General features: G+C 38.7%; 1 protein-coding gene across 6 annotated transcripts in view; it reads left to right on the forward strand.

The window, feature by feature from the left end:
- ncor1 (nuclear receptor corepressor 1) overlaps window positions 1–21,849 on the forward strand; it is a 63,534-nt gene that overhangs the window by 7,455 nt on the left and 34,230 nt on the right. For all 6 annotated transcript variants that reach the window (XM_015017064.1, XM_015017059.1, XM_015017058.1 and 3 more), the window contains 13 exons: window positions 686–878; window positions 5,591–5,685; window positions 5,824–6,034; window positions 6,180–6,362; window positions 6,943–7,056; window positions 9,411–9,467; window positions 10,564–10,616; window positions 12,173–12,239; window positions 16,425–16,597; window positions 16,878–16,968; window positions 17,996–18,174; window positions 18,266–18,320; window positions 18,418–18,519. In XM_015017064.1, coding sequence (XP_014872550.1) covers window positions 765–878; window positions 5,591–5,685; window positions 5,824–6,034; window positions 6,180–6,362; window positions 6,943–7,056; window positions 9,411–9,467; window positions 10,564–10,616; window positions 12,173–12,239; window positions 16,425–16,597; window positions 16,878–16,968; window positions 17,996–18,174; window positions 18,266–18,320; window positions 18,418–18,519 — 1,494 coding nt within the window. In that variant the 5' untranslated portion in view covers window positions 686–764. The remainder of the gene's footprint in view (window positions 1–685; window positions 879–5,590; window positions 5,686–5,823; window positions 6,035–6,179; window positions 6,363–6,942; window positions 7,057–9,410; window positions 9,468–10,563; window positions 10,617–12,172; window positions 12,240–16,424; window positions 16,598–16,877; window positions 16,969–17,995; window positions 18,175–18,265; window positions 18,321–18,417; window positions 18,520–21,849) is intronic.

The raw sequence follows: 21,849 nt of genomic DNA on the forward strand, positions 1-21,849 counted from the left end.
TTTTTTTTAGGGGTTTTTTTTAAACTCCTGAACTTTTAACTAGATGTGCAAAGATCAACATTTTGTGACTGTTTCCTGGTTTAATGTAACGCTTTGACAGCTTTGGCCCAGTTTTAACCATTTCATTTTTGTTTTTATAAGATTATATTTATTTATGTATTTCAAACAAGTTTTTAAAAACAATATAAAAAAATTAGGACAAGTGAAAACATAGGCATAGGCAAGAAAAAAAATAACTAAGTTACTGCTACTTTTCTGTTTGAAAAGAAGTAGAGATAAGGAGACACTTATTTAATCCTACCCCTTATCGCAGTTTAATGAAATATATCACTTACTGACTCGGTAATTATTAGGATTTTGTAATTTTGTAAATGAGCACGATATTTAGGGAGCAGAGATAGGAGAAGAGCAGGGAATGTCCCAAACACAAATCCTACAGCACATCTCAAAAGGCAAATGTTACTGTTTAGAGTCGCTAAATACAGAAAATGTGATCGATTAGATGCAAAAATTAGCAAAGAATGACTGAATTTGCATGAACAGTTGCGATCGCAGCAGGACTATAAAAGCCAAGAATAAAACAAATCACCCGTTTTCTACTCTGTCAAACCTTCCTGGTGTCTGCTGAACGTCTGTCCCAATGTCCAAAATGCACCACGTTTTATTGCCACGTTCCTGTGTGCAGGTGGTTCGTGTCTCCAAACATGGTGTAGCCAAACTTTCCGTTTTGTGAGGCAGCAGCAGCCCACCAGCACCGAACCAGGATGTCCAGCAGCTCGGGCTACCCCCCCAGCCAGGGGTCGTTCAGCAGCGAGCAGAGCCGATACCCGCCACACTCTGGTGTCCAGTACGCCTTCACCGGATCGCGCCACCAACAGGTAAAACCAAACTGCAGTAAAGCCTCTTGCTCTCCTTTACTAGTTTGGCATCTTTTAGAGTTTATTTCAAAGGTTTTAACGCCTCCCGTAAGACTTTAATACATCATTTTTATAAATTTGAACAAGTATGGGGGGGAAAAAATAAACTTGACTTATTGATTTTTTTAAATTATTTTTTTTGTGACCCACAGTGAAAAAAACCCCTCATGAAAAAGCAGTGGCACATTTCTGTTTTTGCCTCTAGATCAGAGCTTCATCTGGGTCTGCGACTCTTTCACACCAAAGTCATTTGATTCATGTGTGTTTCCTTGCTTGGTTTCTGCACCGGGTATCATTCTCCGGACCAGACTCTAAAAACATTTCTCCAGTTTGCAACCGGACTTTACAAACAAATGCGGGAACTGAAATCGTTCTGTGACCACAGCAGGACATCAGTCCTTCTCTCTGCTGCTCCATGCCTCTCACTGACCGTCCTGGTTTCAAAATGTGATTAAACTAAGTTTGGTTAAGATTCCAAACACAGCAGAAATACTTTTTGTTTAAGTTTTACAATCAAAATGAAGGGATCACAGATTTATTATGAAATGCATATTTAATGTACAGCTGAAGCAATTAATCGGATTTGTCATGATTAATCAATTTATTGAAATAATTGTCAACTAATTTGATAATTCAGTATTCACTAACTGGAGTATACAAACTTAAAAAAACATTCTTTGTCTTAAATATTTTCTACCAAAAATTCTACCACTTTTAACTTCACTTTGTTCAAATTCTGTGAAATTCTGCTATTAAGCAGCTTTTGCATCCAATTATTAATTAGTTAATTGAAAAAATGGTCAACTGAATAGCTTTAGATGATACGGATGTTCAGTTTAAGGCTTATTTAAGTATTTCTTTAGTTTTTTTAGCCACAGGTACATCTTTTCCTTCAAATTTTCAAGTGTATGCTAAAGGAATGCTACGTTGCTGGATTTTAGGAAATAAAATACATATTTTCTTATTTCCAAAAAGTTATTTAACTATTTATTTGCATTTTTAAAATTTTTTATTGCATAAAATCTGAAGTGATTAAAAGAAATTCTGCAGAATGCGCCTTTAAAAAAAAAATCCGATTGATGAAATAATCAGTGGTTCATAATTTGAGGAACATTTTAGGTTATGTCTTATATTTCACTCTAAATTATAAAATCTGCTGCAAAAAATATGAACAAATTTGGATCTGGAAAATATGAAAATTTGAAGATGGAGAAATTAAGTGAGATCCTTAGTTTAACTTCATCTATAAAAAAAACATTGGATCCAATTTCAGTTGTGAGAAGCTAAAGAAGCTGTGCAATTTAACAATCAAATGAAAAGGACCAAATAATTTGGTAATAATGTGAACAAAACTAAATCAGAGCAACAGGGTGAAACGTGGAATCTCCTTACCAAAAGCATCATGCATTATTTGAGTTTCTAACTGTATTTTCAGCAATTTATACGACTCTAGTTCCTAGTTTTGCTAAAGTAAAGCAGAGGTGATGCCAAGTACTAAAAGTGAAAAGTCTGGAATTAATTGTAAACACAAACAAATATTGTTTTTCTTCAGTTGTGATGTGAGCAACGTGAGTGTGATGCAAAACCCCCCCCTCACATTTCAAAGGAAACATTCTAGTTTAAGTCTTAGCTTGTGGACACGTTGCATCTCAAAAAGGCTAAAGTTTTATGTTGTTTCTGCTTTCAACAATTTGACACACTTGTTTATTTTCTAGTAACTCATTTTGAGATGGTTTGGACCAAAAATGTTCAGTTCTGGTCTGCCGGCTCGTTTCTCCTTGTTGACTAGAGAGCAAACAGCAGCATTGGAAGAATATCGGACTGATCTGGATGCACATGCGTGGGCTTGTTCTGGTGCTTCCGTCCTCAGTCGGAGGAAATGTTCTCTCAGAGAGAAAGAGAAAGGAAGACATGTCACTTTCTCTCTTGAGTTGTTGTTTTAAATCTAAAAGGAAGTAACTGAATTTGATGATTATAATCATTTTAGAACTAAATAGACTGAAGGACAATTTAAAAAATAAAAAGGCAAAGATGAGCAACAGGTAGAATATAAATGAATGATGCTAGCCTGCGGCTGGTTTTTTATCACTTCCTGTTTATCTTTTTCTTATTTCCTTTCACTTAGTTTTTTTTTTTTTACATGTTCTGTGGCTCAGAAACACTGGTTGGCTCAATTTCCATTTTTATATTCCATCCTGGTGATAGACTTTGTCTGACGCAGCCATATTAATATATTTTTTGTGTATTATTCTTTTAAATGAAATTAAACTGAGAAACTTTAAAAAAAAATATTGGGTCATGTTTCTTTGCATTTTTTGGACTTCATCCTTCTTGGAATCTCTTTTTCACTGAAAAGTATTGGCTGAAAAATTCCAGGCATTTGATTGTTTGCTTAAATCCAGGAGAAGATAGGGATTTCCGAATATTTCCTGAAAACAGATTTTGTTGGGGGTTTTTTTTTGGCAGTCACACTGTTCTGATAACATTTTTGAAATCATTCTGCAATGTTTGCAATTTTTTTATTTTTATTTAATACATTACCGGTTAAAGTCTTATTTGAAAACAACAACAACAACAATTCTTAAAGTTAAACCTCTAAATGAAGTCAGCATTACTTTTCCATTCAGAGTGACTGACCGACCGAGGAGTTAATTGGGAATTATTGCTTTTATGGGATAGTAAAAAGCAGGCAGCTCACAGGAAATGACTGGGTGGGGTTAAAGGTCCCATGTTTCAAACAAAATACACAAGTAGATTTTTGACTTGCATAACTCTTCGTAGCTAAAATGTTACCTCAGGGCATAGCCTTGTAGGCAAAAATAAAGTCTGAGGTTTTATCTGTTTTACCACAAATGTTCTGCAGTGCTGAATGATTTAACTGCAAGCAGCCAGATGTTTCTATGGGATTCTTGTAATGTCAAAACCTAAGAAAAGCAGGGTGTTAAAAAAAAAACGAAACTAATATGTTTAATATGATCCAAATGATTTTATTTAAAGTAGAGAAATAACAGTCTTTCCTACTTCAGCTGAAATAAAAATATATATTTTTGCTTGTGGTAATAATGTGACTTGCTTTTTTGTTATGTTGACAAAGAGTTAAGCAAAAAATATAATTAAATTCTAGTTACTCCTGATCTGTCTGAAGCTCAATGCTGCTTCAGACAGATCAGATAGAGATAGGTGTGCAGCAATAAGTAGAAGGAAATTTTAAGAGGTTAATGCACCTGTTGTCAGAGCTGCACTCTGAAAACATGACGCAGTAAAGCAATTGGCTGCTTTACAAGCATGCTATTTTATTTTATTTTTTAAGAATTGGAGCCTCTTTGAATAAAACACTTCAAGACTCCTTTTTGCTGCCTGCGTGTTCTGTGAAGTGACCAAAGTGGTTAAAGTCAAACAACCCCGATCAGCTGACTTGTAGAGGGGAAAGCCCGGTTTGCAGGTCAAGAGAGTGATGCAGTGATGATTTTTTTTTTTTTGCTCCTCCTTAGCCAGTCACAAGATTTGAAAGAGTAAACAAGACGTAGAAATAACTTTTAATGATAAGGGTAAAAATGCGTGATGGCGTTTGAAACCAGCCCTGTTTAGTTCACTTTAATTAAACTCTAGCTCATTTGGCTTTAAAGTTTGGTTCACTTGGGGAGGTGTGAATGTGCAACAGATCTCTGATGCGGACTAAAAGAAGTGAACTCTGGTCCACCTAGGGATCAGTTCGATAGAAGTGAAGGCTTGTGTGGTTAGAATGCATATGTGCCCAGAGAGCATTTTGGGTAAACACAACCGAAACACATGTACAGAGAGAAATGACTCTAGGTCTTTTACCAGAGACAAAAAGAGAAATCCTCCAACCTCTCCATTTATGTTTACGTTTGTGAAGAAGGAAGTTGTTCTCAGTAGGCTTTCGTGTCGTTTCCTTCAGTGGTTCTTGGTGCAGCGCCACCACAGGTGAGGAGGTGAATGAGTTTTTCAAAGGGTTTGGTTCATTTGACACAGTGCTGTGTGAAAACAAACCACACCAACTGAAAATATAAGAAATATTGCAATTTTGGTCTTCAGTCGAAACGGACTATCAGTTGTGAAAACACATAAATTAGAAATGTGAAGCATCTGCTCAGCTGACAGCAGCTTTTAGCGTTGGACCGTCATTATTGTTTTGGTAAGAACGATGGGAGGAAACTTCTGGCCCAGGTTTTCTCCATAGCGCTGACATCGATGCCTCCGGTTGTCCCACACTGCCGGCTTTGGCTTTGAAAGCTCACAGCTGTCCGCCTTTACTTTGTTTTCTGAACGAGCAGACGGAGCTCTCAGGAGACTCAATGTTGTGCGTTTATAACACAAAAACCTTTTGGAAGAAAACAAGTTTGTTGTGTTGTTGTAAAATAGAGAAATGTGTAGTGGCCCTCTTGTAGCTACTGGAGGCTGAGGGGAAGGGCAGATCTATGTTACTCTATGCTCTGAAAAGCTAGAAAATCCTCCAGTCATTTCATTAAAACAACTTTCAAACGTAGAAATGGTTCGATGGGAAATTTGTGGAGTTTAAACTGTAATTGTTCATTTTGCAGGAATTCATGTTTTGTTTTTTTGTGGGGATACCCCTCCATTTTTTATTTTTTATTTTTTAATTCACCAGATTGCTTTCTAAGTCTTCTGTTTCCTTCCTCTTCCTCCTGAAGGATTTCCCCGTCCCAGACTACCGCACTCACATGCAGGATCCACAGGGCCGCAGACGGCTGTCCTTGCTCTCCGAGTTCCACCCCGGAGTCGAAAGGTGCTCTCTCACCCCGTCGTCTAAGCAGCAGATTTTCTTTCAATTCCTCCTGGATCTGTTCAGATTTGTTCATATTTTACAAACAATTTGTGGTGAACTGTTCTCTAAATACGTTTCATGTCTGCTTTTCCACTTCAGGCCTCCGGAGAGGCGCCACCATGATTACGATCGGCAGTTTCACTCTGTCACAGCGCAGGCGGAGCACGAGGCCCTGGAGGCCAAGCGCCCTCGCATGGAGACCGTTGCCGAGGCCCATATCAACCGCACCCCTCCCACTGCTGGGGGTATTGTGCTGCCCATGCCCCACACTGTACAGGACAGCTTAAGAGCCAGTGTAGAGGTCAAAAAGGTGGGGCCTGATTGTTTTAGCCTGATTGTTTTAGTCTGTCCTTCTCTTCCCTCTCGGCCGAATCTAGGTTTTATTGCTTTACTCAGTTACTGGCAGAAAATCAAGCCTGACGGTTCACGTTTCTTAAACAAATTTCGTTCACCAGGAGTCTCCGTTCACCGTCAAAGTGGAGTCCCCGTCGCCGGGAGGACCTGCGCTGCTCATGGGGGAAGAGCAGGACACGTCTCCCTCCAAACTGTCCAAGGAGGAGCTGATTCAGAGCATGGACCGCGTGGACAGGGAGATTGCGAAAGTGGAACAGCAGATTTCCAAGCTGAAGAAAAAGCAGGTGGGGGTAAAGCGAGCCAGGCGTTTTGTCACTGGGCAAGGCTGGAAAACAAAGGTTGTTGTATAAGAAACCTTGGCCTTAATGAAATGTTTCATAATGATCCCGTTCAGGGAAAACAAAAAAAGCAAAAAAAAACAAAAAAACAGCTTGTTTCCAGTGGCAGTAAAACAAAACAAGACAGACCTGCTTTGTAAATAGCCAGAGTTTTAGGAAGCAAAATAGTGAAATTTACATTCTGTCTTAATTCTAAATAATACATTTATATTACTGTATTTAATTAAAAGTCCTAAAAGTTGTTTGTGATAGCTGGCCACACAGTACCTAATTAAGTTAATGTGTATACAGTTAATATCAGTGTATACAAAATGAATGAACTGCTAGGACTCTAATGAGCATCAGCTGATTATTCAGGTGCTTTATGTTGTTTCACGCAAAAAAAAAAAAAAGATAAACATTGAAATTCCAAAGTTTCAACATATGGCAATGTGTGACTGTGATTTTTTATTTTTTTTTTTTATTTTATTTTTTTTTTATATTAAGCTTTTTGGTCTGAACTTCTCATCTCAACGTTGTCTCCTAGCAACAACTCGAGGAAGAAGCAGCGAAGCCCGTGGAGCCAGAAAAGCCAGTGACCCCTCCTCCGGTGGAGCACAAGCACCGCAGCATCGTTCAGATCATCTACGATGAGAACAGGGTACGTCCTCCGAACGCACCGCCTCCCATCTCTGATGGAGTTATTCAGTTTTCCTGTCTCGGCTGCAGCCACCCATAAAGCTAATTTGTCTGTTTTTAACTGAGACCACAACAACGATTCTTCTTGATCCTTGCAGCAGATGGGCTGTAACCGTTTCTTTAAATTCAGTTTTTCTCCACTCTGCCTGTTTCTGCTTTGAAATGAAACGTTTGCTGCTTTGAACCACCGTGGAGCTGTATTAAGTTGCTTCCACTATGAATCTTTCTGCTTCTTGCTCAAACATCCTGACCACAAAACACGACTGGATTTTGATTCTCAGAACAATGATTCATCTGTATCCACTGTTGCTGGACTTTCTTGTAGTTCTTTTTTTTTCTCTTCTTTTTATTAATTTGGCTGCAGTGGAAGAGTTTGGCATGCGTTTTCAACGGATTCTTTAAAAAGTTTGACCATTAAAACTTAATAAAACTCACTTCAGATTACATTTAAAATGTGGGGTCCAAACTTTTTGTCACCCTGTTAAAAATTAAAATCACCCAATATTTTTTAAAAAAAATGTTTCTATTCTTTTTTCATCTACTCACCAATAAACTAAGCATGAACTATTTCATTTCAACAAATTTTGCTTTTTATTTTGGGCTCGACTAAAGAAAATGAAATAATATTTAGACTGTTTTCAGCAATAAAAAAACAGGGTCTTTGTTTAAAAAACACCTGCTGTATTTAACCGAGTTTCAATAGAGAAACTAACTTCAGGCTTTGGTTCACATGGGTTTGTTTCAGAGAGTAAGGCAATGAGTAGATGTTGTCATAGTCACCATAAAAATAAAAGGAAACCAGAAAACGTTTTCTACAAAAAAAAAACAAAAACACTTTATTCTGGAAGTGGACACTTTAAAATGTTCTGATTTAATAGAGCTCAGAACATCATTGACTATATAGAAATGCTGCACACAGACATTGTTCAACATGAAATAAATAAACTATGAATTAAGAGACAATGGTTTGTTTAAAAAGAAAACTAAACAAATATTAAAAACAAGTGGATTTCAGTTAGAAGGATTCGGGTGTGGAATAGTTGTTGTGAGGCATCCAAGCAGTTTTTCACCCAAAATAATAAAAACAAAATGTCTAGAAATTATTTACTAGATAAATACAATAAGGTTTAATCGTTTTCTTTTGGGTTTGTTTACAGATTAAGCTGGAGTTCTGTGGAGATGATTTTAGGAAAATATACAAGAAAGATTCTGCTGTTTTGGATTTTGATAATTTGCTCTACTTATAAAAAAAAGAGTGACTGTATGATAAGGTTATGCTTCCTACAATTTTAATATTGTTTATTCATGTTTTATTTATTTATTTTTTATTTATTCTTTTTTTGCTGTTTTAATTTTTTTTGTCAGCAATGTGTTTTTTTTCCCTTGTGTATTGAAACGTTAAAAAAAAAAAAAAAGACAGAGGAGGGGAAAGACGAGTGTGGTCGGGCGACCGCAATAAAATCAGTCCAGGTGCCGCAAATGGCCCCCGGGCCTCACTTTGAACAGCCTCGGTCTAAAGGAGCTGCGTTTCACGGAGTTGGAAAACCATTTCTGTGGGGGTCATGGCAGTTCATGGCTGCGAGACAGCGTTGTGGTCGGAGAGTGCTGAGACTCTTTCTCCTTCTCAGTCAACCATTAACCCTGGAGGATGTGAAGGCGCTCGCTCATGCCAGTTAGTCTGGCAGCTGCGCTTGTTTGTCCTCTTGTTTGTCTGTAGATGAGCCCGGGAAATTAAACACTGAGTCATTATTCTCCTAATGATCTTGTCTCAGCTAAAAATCTGCTCTGACCCAGGAAGAATCTCTTGCCAGCCTCCATAATTATTTTTCTTGCATCAACATTTTTTGCTCTTTTTTCCCCCTTGGTGCAGCTGTGCGCTTTCGGGGCCTTAAACTTTTCAACGTGTTGATGTGTCGCAGCTATTAATATTACTGTATTTAATTAGGATTTTTGCTATTGCACTAGCTCAGGGGTCTGCAACCTGCGGTCCCGGAGCCGCAAATGGCTCGTTGGATGTTCCATAATGGCTCTTAATAACTTTGGCTAACACTAGAGAAGAACCAACGAATGTTTCCAAACTTCGTTATGCAGGTTCGGAGAGTTTCTCGATTTTTGTCATGGAATAATTTCACTTAGGGGTTGGGGATATGAACTTAAAATTTCATCACAATATTTTGTGGTACCCTAGTGATTGTAAAAGTGACCATTTTTATTTCAATTAGGACACCAAGTAGCACAAAAAGTGTCATTTGTATCACTAAGCTGTTCACAGTAACTCATTAAGCGTCTGTTGTGATGTCAATGCTTTCTTTTCAGAAAAAAGCTGAGGAGGCCCATAAAATATTGGAAGGTCTTGGCCCCAAAGTTGAGCTGGTACGTTAATTAATTGTGGTTATTTTATGGATTTTTTTTTCTTTATCTTTAAGGATTTTAAATAATTAGAGATGCACCAATTCAAATTTTGTTTAGATTGTTTTTGAGGTGGGTAGGATAGCACTACTTACTTCAACATATTTTTACTCGAGCAAAAGTAAAAAGTAGCCGTCTGAGAAATTACTCAAGAGTAAAAAAAAGTATTTGGTAAAAAGGTGCTCAAGTAATGAGTAAATGATAAAAAAAATAAATAAAAAATCAACCATTTAATGTTCAAAAAATTATATCTTAGGATGACTGAAAATTTAAAGTTATTTTGGCATTTTAAGGACCAAAATAAATAACATAATTACAAAATATCCAAGAATTGTAAACGAATAAAATTAGTGGTACTTCAAAATAAAATTGCTCAAAAGTAAAAAAAAAAAAAATACAGCAAAATAAACCTATTCATACAAGGAAATTGTTTTTAAAATGCTTCTTAAGTAAATGCAACTAGTTATTATACAACTCTGCGTTTTTTACTGCTTCCCGATTCTGTTTAAAGATGGAAGATGTAAATAAGGACGGCATTTAATTCCTAATGAGTGGTGCTGAATTACATGCATGGAAAACACACTTTTACTGACATGTTATATCAAAGACAAAAGGTTGTGTATAATTTGTATGATGAAATTATGTTCAAAGATGTAAAGGATAAAACTTCCTTTTACCCTTCTTGCTATCTGTTGAAAATCTCGCTCTGTCTTTCAATTCAAATAATATTCAGACATGTTTGGAAACGTCAGAAATACTTTCTCACGCATCTTTTCTTCCTCCATCACCTCACCGCCTAGCATTGTGTCAGCGTCCACACACACACACACAAAAAAAAAAAACATATGTTGTCGTTAACAGGAGCTAGTAGCGGCTCATACGACTCATTATTGAGAAGTTTCCGTCTGGCTCCACCGGTCAGAGTTGGTCAAGCTAAAAACGGTCTCATACCAGTCGCTAGCGGATTTCTCGTTGTGTCCCTAACACTAATGCACAAGGATGACATATTGCACAGCAACCGTAATAATTATTTTCTTCTTCTTTTTCTTCTTTTTAATAGCCTTTGTACAACCAGCCGTCAGACACAAAGGTGTACCACGACAACATCAAAACGTGAGTACCTGTTTTTATTCACCTCGTTAGCGTGCCAGCGCAGACGCTTGCCATGGAAACCGTTCAACTCCGACCCGAGGTCTCATAAACCTCTCTGATAATTCAGTCTAATCTGATTGCCGAGTCACCTGGCTGACCTACTGCTCACACCAAGGAGAGCGGCTGTGAGAGGAAGCGACTGTGTGTGTGTGTGTGTGTGTGTGTGTGTGTGTGTGTGTGTGTGTGTGTGTGTGTGTGTGTTCAGAATAGGTTGCATGAGGGGTTGAAGGCTGTGTCGTCTGGAACAACAACAAAAAAAAAAGAGCTCTTATCAGCGTGTACCATGAGAGCGACCCATCTGGCTCGGCCTTTTATCAGGACAGAGAGCGATTCTGTGTGAACTGAGTGAACAGGCCACGCTCTCAGGGTCAACGGCCTCACTGTCCCCCACCCCAAACACACGCATGCACACAGACACACACACACCCACCCACCCCAACAGCATTTGTAAACGGAAGAATTCCCGGTATTTTGTGTGTGTCACAAAATACGCAAATCATTTAAGGACAAATCATTGCTGGATGGATTACTGGAAAGATTCAGAGATGCCTTTTGTTTTTTAAAGGTACTTGCTAAACACAAACATAACATTTTATAGGAGACTTTTTGACTTTTAGGTGCTTAAAATCCTTCAACATGTTTGAATCTCAATTATACGTTTCCCAAAGTTTAGAAAGTGCTTCATTTCTGTATGAAATCCTTCAGAGTGCTGGATATTCAAACTCCACAGTTTTGTAATAAAGTTCGATCGAACGTTTGATTAAAAGCCTAAAGTTGGAAAATGGCATTTACAGTTAAAACCAGACATGCTATTAAACCTAATAAAAAAAACAAACATGTATGTATTTCTTTCCACTGTCTGAAGTTACATCAGACTAAACTTCTCTTGTTTTAGGCCAGCTAAAATTAGCAAAATTATTTGTATTTGTTAAATGCCAGAAAACTTACCAAGAACATTTTTTTAGAGATTTTTTATGACTTTTTTATATTTTATATTTAAGCAATAAATTTGCGCAGGATTGTAATTTACCTTCAGACAATTAGTTTGGATTGTTTCAGTGTGATAATTCCCAATGTCTCAATAACTTATTTATGTGTGTAATAGAAATACAGGGTGGCTTATGTCTTCTATATTATTGACATTGGAGGATTTGTTGTCATAAGGAATGTGAGAGAAATATTTGAAAATACAAATGTTTTTTTGATTTTAGTTTGTCTAGAACTTTGAACACTATCGCCAGTACATTATCAATAACAACCATAATGTAATTCCAATAATAATTTACATTGTCTTTTTTTTTTTTTTTAGGTCATTTGTATTAATTTTATCTCCAAAGTGTGTCCTTTTAAAATGCCTGAATTTTACTGTGGGCTAAGTTTATAAAACCTATTTTGAGTTTGCCACATACAGGTGTTTTTATTATTATTATTATATTTTACATTTTCTAAACTCAACATTTAATCAGTAATATTCCTGTATAAACATGACAACTCACTGGATTCCTGTCTTGTTTCAGAAACCAAGTCATGCGGAAGAAGCTGATTTTGTTTTTTAAGAGGAGGAACCACGCACGTAAACAAAGGGTAAGTTTCCTCACCCTGGAGTTACACGATGCCAAACTTGCATCTTGTTTTATGTTTGAGTGTTTCGGAAAACACTCATACACAACATAACTCCTTTCCTTTCCCATAGTCGGTGCAACACTCACAGCACAATACAACATGTGACCACTTGTCCTCATCTGACCTCTGAAGCACTGGTTACAATTTATTCCTCCCTTTTTTTTCTTTTTTTTTTTAAATGACCGGCTGCACTTAGTTTGGCTTTACGATATGCTTCCTTTTTACCTTATAATGTAAACATAACACTGTAAATTAGTTGCAGATTATTTCAAAAGTAAATGATTTACTGGAGCAGCTGTGTTGTTGGCTAAAATCTGATGAGTCCACACAAACCTGCTGACCTGATAACAACGTTATGTGGCGTCACGTTTGTTTTGGAGCCTGATTAATCCAAAATGACTTCTGAGAAATATATTTGACAGCAGAGTGGAGTTCAGAGTCTATTTTTTTTTCTGTTGGTCGTGGATGTCCTCATGTGATCTCCAAAACTGGATCTGGTCTCCTTAAAGGCACTTTTAAAACTGGATTTGATGTCTGACGTTCCTCCAGCTGCCAGGAGGCGATTAAAACCAACCAGCCATTCGCATTATTTTGTTATGTTTTCCCTAATAACCCAAGTGTTTCTTCACCTGTTGCATTTACACCAGTGGTGTCCAAACGTTTTGCCATGGGGGCCAAAAACGTCAAGTTGAATGTACTCAGGGGGCCACAAAATTTTGCATATCATTGTTTTTTATTGAAATTGCTGTAAAATTCTTCTCTCTTTTTTCTAGTACTGTCAGCTCAGCAATAAACCAGACATATAATATGTTAATGAAACAGTCAAAGTAGTCTAACTGCCGGACCTGCGTTATGGTCTGAGTCAGCAAACATTTTTTCAGTTGTCGTCAAGGGCCGCGTAAATTCATTCTGAGGGCTGCAAATGGCCCCTGCGCCCCACTTTGGACTCCCCAGATTCACACCGAAAAACTCTTGTGTGGATTCTGACTGCTGCAGCTTCCTGTCTGAACTGCTATGATGGGGCAATCACTGGAACTGCATGGCAGCATTGTCAACAAGCCGTATCCAAACAGAGACTAAACATCTGCAAACCGGTTTCCTTTAAAAATATTGTCAGCAGGACCAAGACTCGAGTTTATCAAAGACTATCTATGGATGTTCACACGGATATGTCTTTAGAGGGAAATGATGCAGCGATGCACTTTTAGATAAAGTATTATGACTGAAACAGTTATCAGCAACGAATTTAGTAATTGATTAATCTTTAACAGAGGTATACAGACACAGAAAAAGGCCAATTTCTGAAAGAACAACATGTAATTTCGTCAAAACTGTACAAAAAATATAAACCTTTTGTAATTAAGAAAAAAACAATTTTTTTCTCAGAAATCCTCACGTAGCATAGTTTTAGCTTTGCCCACTTCAAATTCTGTGAAAATAAATCTTACCAAGCAGCTTTTGCTACCCGGTTATTAATTGGTTAAAATAATAAATAATCAACAGATCAATCCTGGATCCTGTTGACGTTAAGTCAAGCAGAAAGGGCTGAGATTTTCATGTTGGAAGTATTTTTTTAGCTGAGACGCTTCCTTTGCTACAAATAATCAACTGTATGCAGTGGAATAATTCAAAGAATGTTACATCTTTGTATTTTAGGCAATAAAATGTTTATTTTCATATTTTAAAAATTAATTATTTGTTTTTATGCTTTTGTTTCTCTGGTATTGTGTGAAAAATCTTAAGTGGTTAAGAGAAAAACCTGGAGGAGGCACCATTTTTTTTTTAATCTGACTTAACTGATAACTAAAACAATTTAGTTCCAGCCCCAAAATAAAGTCGGATCGTTACAGTAATAATATATACGATTTATAACCAATGTCTTCAGAAAGTGTTCGTGGCATGTAGCTGAAGTAGTCAGAAAACAATAAAATAAAAAAAAAGTTTTCAAACATTTCTGTTCAAATAATCATACAAAAAAGCCACACATTGCTGCTTCGACACCAGATCGGCTTCAAAACGAGGCGACGATAAGCAGGACCTGCTCGCCGAGGCTCTTTTGACTCTGTGGGTCACGGCTGTGGAAGCTGTAAAATGATACAGCCGCTGTATTATTTAGGGAACAGGAGACGCCTCGGTTTCCCCCGTTTGTTTGGACGCATTGTGTGGGGCAATAACAACTCTTGTATGCAGTGGAATAATAAATATTGTCACATCAAACAGCCTTTCTGAGAAGTGCCTTGCCAAACCGCAGCCTTATCGGTTATTTAAATATTGCAGGATCACCTTGTGTTTAAACACGCAGATCTTTTTTGTGTCGCTGCGGTTCAGCGAGTCTAACCTCTCTGGCAGCTCCTTGTCGGGCTCAGGCAGACCTTTTGGACCGTGAACAATGGCAGAGCGCTGGTGGCCTTGTGCCAAGAGGAAGGTGAATTGTTGGTCCCTCGCTGCAGAAGGTCGGAGAAAAAAAAGAAAAAAAGGACCATTCTGTCCTTGTTAGCCTCTTCCCAAAACATTTTAACTCTTTCCCGTCAAGGCATTTATGGATTTAAGTAGTTTTCCTGACCTCGGTAGTAAACAGACTGTGTTTTTATTTGATGATTTCAAAATAAACTTGTGTAATAGAAATGCCATGACCCGTTGAAGAGGGTTTGTAAACACAACGATTGCACCGGAGCGGATTGTGAATGGGACGGGAGACAGAAATGGAGTCGATGACAAACTGAAACCCACAACAAATGGCTTCCTCTCTCGCTCCTGCTCTGGCCTAAACCAACGTGCTTGACTTGTTTACATTTTTTTTTTCAGGGAAAAAAAAATAAAAGAAAAACTGCTGCATTGACTGTTTAAATAACGTGCTCATGTTGTTGCTCGCTCTCCTACAGAGAATAGTTGTGACCATGGTTGGTAGACGGTGAGATCAGTTTTGTTAACATTATTGTTGCTCAGGCTTTTCCAGATGTTTGAGGTCAAACCTGCAGATTTTGATTTTGATCAGTTTTGAATATTACATTGTGAGGCAGTGCTATGTAAAAGTTGACTTTTTTTGAGCTTTACATCCTGTCATGTAAAGCTCATTCATTCGTTCATGTTTGAGGAATCCATGGCAACCATTCAGGTTTGCAAAACGTTTGGTCTCACCGCCTTTTCCAAGCATCTCCTCCCCGGAGCTGCAGCTTCCACGCTGAGCCTTCCACCTCACAGAGCAGCCCGCCCCAATTTCAAGGCATTACGTTACTAAGTCATATTCCTTCTAAGTCATATTTGATGTATGCAACAGTTTTATAACTCTATAAACGCTACAAAATTGCACTGTGCCTGGAAAATGCGTACTGCTGCCCTTTTAAGGAGAGAAAATAGGAACAAGTTCAGGTCATAAATTTAAGTTGATCAGAAAATAAAGAAAATAAAAAATTTGAAAGATTATCTTAACTTATGCATCTAAGCCATGTGTCTCTTTTGACCTTCCACAATAAAGTACACATTTAATAGTTTTCATTATAGATACAATAACAAATGCAGGTTTGAACAATTTTTCAGTTTTTGATGGAATAATTAAAAAAGAACTTTACACATTTTCAGAATCACAAATCGGTTTTATTGGGCAAAACTATGTGACCAAACAGAAATTGCAACTTGAATTCAGAGAGCTCACTGCATGCAGACATTAAATGTATGTAAATAAGCTTTAGAAGAACTAAAGTAAATAGTTTTTTGTAGCATTTACCTTCTGAAGAAAATGCACCCATCCACTTTATTAGAGAAATGTTGCCTCTTTATTTTAAAATTTACAAACAGAAATACAAGTTGTTGTTGTTTTTTAACGAAGCAGATATTCATCAAAAATTATTGAAAGCAGACTTTTTTTTCCCTCCAAAACGTAATGCAACATTTTTATCTTTTTAATTAATCTTGAGAAAAGAATTAGTCGGAGTACATGCTGTCAATTGCTGTGATTATGGACCTAAAATGGTGAATGAACTCCTTCTATTTTCCTCACCTGTATATAAAACAACATCCTGCTGCGGATTCTCTGATTCACTTTGGTGACAACAGACTTCAAACCGATGAGATCTTGTCTCGACTCTCCGCATAAGAACAAAAACCGCCCCTGATTCAAGAGTGCCGTTTCCCCTTCCCGGTGCACAGGAACAGAAGATCTGCCAGCGCTACGACCAGCTGATGGAGGCATGGGAGAAGAAGGTGGAGCGCATGGAGAACAACCCCAGACGTAAAGCCAAGGAGAGCAGAACACGGGAGTACTACGAACGGCAGTTCCCCGAGATCCGCAAGCAGCGAGAGCAGCAGGAGCGCTTCCAAAGGTGAGCGTCGTTCATTATCCTTCGCCACCTTGCACCGGTTTGATGAAGTAATGGAAATCTATATTGGCGACAAACATTTTATTTCCTAAAACGCAATACCATAGCATTCCTTTACTAAAATCTGAGTAGAGTGAAGCTAAAGCTATACCACCTGAGTCGATAGGTCTTTTTTTTTTGAGATTCTGACTTTTTCCAATTGTGTTAAAGCTGGATCTTCACTGCAGACAAATTCGACGTTATTATTGTTGGTACTTCATTTTGTCCCGTTTTTCTCCCACAGAGTCGGACAAAGAGGAACGGGTCTTTCCGCAACAATAGCGAGGAGCGAGCACGAGATCTCTGAAATCATCGACGGTCTCTCGGAACAGGAGGTGGGAACCAGCTGCAGAACATTTGAAGTGCTCTTCCTCTGTAGGGGTTTAATTGTTTACAGTCGTAATCATGCTGATTCTTATTGTGAGATTTCCACTGCATTCCTTAGAGAGGGAAAGTGGAGATGGCGTTAAGCTGCTCAGCTGCGGGTTTACAAATAATAAAGCCATAACATGATGCATCCTAAAGTCGGTGTCACGAGTCTCCCCATACTGTTTTCAAAACAATAATGGTGGACTAGCTACATGTAGCCAAGGACATGCTCTACATTTGAATTGTATATATTTTCCATCTTGTCTTTATGATCTGCTTGTTGGAAGTGATTTCTAAGTCTTGTTTTCTTCATACATCATCGCTACTTTCGCAAAACGCATTGAAGCGGCAAAAAGACCCATCTTTAAATATTCTGAGAAAGGAACCGTTCTGCTGGGTGCTCAGCATTAAGCTTTTAGTGTAAAGTGACAATAGGAAGGGTTTTATCTACGCGTGCAACAATAAATTGTCTGAATTTTCTTAAATTTGGTAGATGGACAATTGGCTGATACTTGGATTTGAAACCAATATTATCTACCTCCACAAAGCTCTGAAAATCAGCCGCTGTTCTGAGAAGGGACGGCTAACTGACAGATACGCCCAGCAGGTTACTACTGCACGCGGCCGGTTAACAATAGTCCTAAATACAGCGACATAGTTGCTATATTTAGAAAAATCGCTATCAGCCAAAATTGGAATCGACAAGTCAAGCTTTTTAAAGATTTATGATTGTCCAGAAAACTGCAATCGGTGCACCCGTAGTTTCATCGGCGGTGACCAAGTCCAGCCATTGAGAGCTATGACCGTGCAACTTCCATGTATATCTTTATATTTAAAAGCTTGCTTATCTGTACCTGATTTTTGTTCGGCTTCAGGCTGGCTTAAAGTGATGTTGCTCAGCCTTTGCATTTTGTCTTGAAGCACGTCACAATTAAACTACTAGGTCTTACGCAACAAGTCTAGTCTGACCTCTGACCCCTCTGTGCCTTACAGAACAACGAGAAACAAATGAGGCAGCTGTCCGTCATCCCTCCCATGATGTACGACTCAGAGCAAAGGCGGGTGAAGTTCATCAACATGAACGGCCTGATGGACGACCCGATGAAGGTGTACAAAGCTCGGCAGTTCATGAATGTTTGGACGGAACACGAGAGGGAGATCTTTAAGGAGAAGTGAGTCCGTGTTCAATTATCACCCCGGTTTTATTAAGCCCCAGCAGTGGGAGTTTGGTTTAGATGAGTGACGAATGCATTTGCCCCGCAGGTTCATACAACATCCCAAGAATTTTGGTTTGATTGCCTCGTATCTTGAAAGGAAGGTAAATGTAAATAGATACCAGCTGGATGTAATTCATCTAATAACAATAATAAACCAGTTAAAACAACATGTAAATATGTTCTTTTTCCTTCTTTTAGTGTGTCGCTGACTGTGTGCTGTTTTACTACTTGACCAAAAAGAACCAAAACTACAAGGCGTTGGTCAGGAGAAACTACGGCAGGAGGAGAGGACGGAACCAGGTAAGTCCAACATTTAAGAAGATTTAAGAAGACCTGCCAATACTGATATATTTTTTTCACCAACACTGTCATGGCAGAGCCAAAGGAGTCAGTGGCTAATCTTCAGAACTTAATTAAGGCGTTTAAGATCAGTTTCACATGTCGGCTGATTGCCCAAAATTAAAGAGGCACTATTATATATTTTCCAGGCACATAAGGCCATTGTAAAGCACAATCAAGTAACTACATTACCTTAATTTGCTACAAAAATACTACATATATCAAATGTGACATCATTTAATTTAACGCCTTGAAATAGGGTCTCTGTCTCTTTAAAAAGCTCCAGCTCTTTCTGAAACTCCACCTAGAGGAAGTCATCACAACATCACTCCTCTATTAACCCTTCAACAATGTTTTTATAAGTGTTGTGCAGAGAAGCAGCTCATGTGACGAGCTCAGCAGATCCTCTGCTTCCCCAGGTGTTTGCCAATTGTTGCTGGCTAGTCTGAAGGAGCTGATTGGGGAAGTGAGGTGGAAGCTCTAAAACTGCAGCTCCGAGGAGGCGTTGTGCCTCAAAGGCGACGCTAGGTCCAAGCTAAACGGTTGCCAAGGCAGATTAAAAGATTTCTCAAATATGCATGAAAGAATCACAGCAGGTATTTCAGGTATTCTTTTGATGAGGGAATAACATTATTATTTTACACAATATTGTCCCTGTAAGGAAATCTTTATTAAAATTATTAAACATTAAAAAATAATCCAAGCTGTTGTTTTGGGATGTGGTCATGGATTTCCTGAAGAGTTTAGGGAATTCCCTACCTAAACCTGAACAATATTCCCTATAGTAATATTACAATGATGATATTGTGAAGTCTTAATCTTTGCATACTTTATTCTGACTCTAAGCTCGGTCATTGGTTCCTGATCTCCACTGTCTGTGTCTTAGTCCAACAACCCCAAAGGTGGAAGTTATGTAAATGCTGAAAATGTGTTGAAAGTTTGAACTTGGCCTCGGGCTGCGTTATGCTGGGACCCTTGGATGGGTATTGAGTCAAAGGTAGGAGAGAAATGAAATATAATAAATGCTGTTTTGTTAGTTTGGTTACTAATGTTCTTGGATGTTGTTTGGTGATCAGACTGATTTATCTGGAGGACGTTCTGTTAGTATTTAGCCCACTAGAATGTCTTTATAGCATTCTGCAAACATTAATTTTCAATCACTGAAAAACATCATTCATTCAGTCTTGTTCATTCTTTATCCTGTTAAGGGTAGAGTAACCTCCAGCTTGTACTGGTTCAGAGAAAATACTGCAATCAAGGCTAAGGACAGGTCTCATCCTCTCTGGCTGTTTCCCTTTGCTTCCTGTGCCACAAGCTCTTGTAGAGAACATTGTGTCCAGTACATCTGCTGTGCAACAGAACTCTGTGGTTCTGGAGCACGATTTTGCGTAAGAGGAGGTGGCAAACTAAAGTTTTCAGAATACCTATTGAGCACAAGAACGTTTTTCATATTCAAGTGGCTGGATGAGTTTCCTCAGTGTTTAACGTTTGCAGTTAGGAGAATTTAGAGAGTTTAAGAGAACCCTGGTGAAGATGGAGGGAAAAGCCTGTTTACTTTACATGTATAGATGGGATATTTGTTTGTTCTAGGTTGTAATTTAAGGAATTGTTTATTAGTGTGTGGCCGATTTCCAAGGTCCAGCAACTGGCATTTGAGTGAGCAGAGTGAGTCGTTAGAGTGGGATAGGAGCAGCAGCAAAGAGCAGAAGAATGTAGGGCAAGTGAGTGAAACTGAGTGGAAAAAAAAGAAAAAAAAAAAAGAAAACCCTCAGTGAGACCGAGTCAGCGTTGGCAGCCTATCTGCTGATTGTGTGCTCTTTCTTTTCTCCCCCCCCCTCATTTTCCATTTACTTTTACTTCTTTGGAGCATGTGAGAGCTCCACCCCCCGCTTGAAAATCCCGACTTGGTATCGTCCGACCAGCTGACAGGCCCAAAAAAACCCTCCCTGTGCTGCTGTGAGTGCCAATCAAAAAAGAGTGCTCAGCAGGGATTACCTTGAGTGACCCCGCGTAGATTAGTGCGTGCATGTGAGATGGACGATTCTTTGGGCGGCTTAAGCGGCCTGATGACACGGTTTCCTGGAATATGTGCGGCCGCGCTACGGCCCGGCAGCCCTTCTAAGGAGCTCTGCGATGGTGCCGTCCTGCCCCTCCACTGCTACCAGTCCCATGGAGGCACTGGAGGCTAAATTCCCACTTGGAACACGAGTTAGCTCTGGCGCTCGGCGGAGGGAAGGGATTTTTGTTGCCAGCAAATGAGTCTGCAGGTATGTCACTAACTTTTAAACCCAAAGCCTTTTACTTTTTGGTCAGGTTCTTCTGGCTGGCATCTGTGTCTCGCCGCGTTCTGGCTGGCCGGCTAGTTTCCTAACCTAGATATTTATTTTAGGCCTGTAGGCAGTGGAACACAGCTATTTTAGGCTAGGTTTTCTGGGACATGTGAAGTCAGGGTCTTTATTTACCACTCAAATCAAACCTCTGCGGCCATGTACATGTATTTATGTTGTGGGCTAGGTGTTATTTCCCATTTTCAGAGGAAGCCCTGTGGCTCTTAACTTTCCTTTTATGCTTTTTTGTAAGGTTTCATAAGCTAATGCATGTCAAAAAAGGAAATAATTCTTTTATGAGCAGATTTTAAGCGAAATTAGCCTCTTGTTTAGTACTTAAAATGTATACTTCTTCAGAGGCCAGGACAGGTTATTTTTTTAAGATTTTGTATTTGTCATAAAACTTCACGTTTTATTCCCTTGTTAGGTGTGAGGGCTCACCAAGACCTCTGCAGGTCTGCTGTGAATCCTGTAGCTTTTCCAAGCTGTGATGATTTGAATCCGTGGATCTGGCTAATTTGTCCACATCCGAGTGTCGCTCCATTGAATTAGGATCTACCGAATTTAGAGTGTCAAGCAACACCTCTGGCTTATGTTCCTCAAAGCAGAACAGTTTGCGTGACATTGCACTTTATCCTGCTTAGAAATGCCACTGTGTCTAGGGAGCGCTGAGGGGGGTGCAGTTGGAGGAACATGAAAGCATCACCAAGAACACTGGGGGCCATTACTTAAATGGAGATGTCTGTGACACATGGAAGAAATTATGGAAGCGTGCACAGGCTTTTACTTTTTAAAGGTTTTCTTTTATGTGGTGTTCCATTCAACTCTGAAGCATTTTCAAAATTGAGATTTCTTTCTATGTTAAAAACGAGATTCTTAGTTTGAGTTCATTAAAAAAAATGAGGGGCAAAACACTTTTTTTTTTCTTTTTTAATATCATTGTTTTGGGCTCTGGTGGCCTTTA

This window comes from Poecilia latipinna, unplaced genomic scaffold (assembly GCF_001443285.1).
Source record: "Poecilia latipinna isolate Pla-1442-1.1 unplaced genomic scaffold, P_latipinna-1.0 Scaffold2099, whole genome shotgun sequence".
NCBI lineage: Eukaryota > Metazoa > Chordata > Actinopteri > Cyprinodontiformes > Poeciliidae > Poecilia > Poecilia latipinna.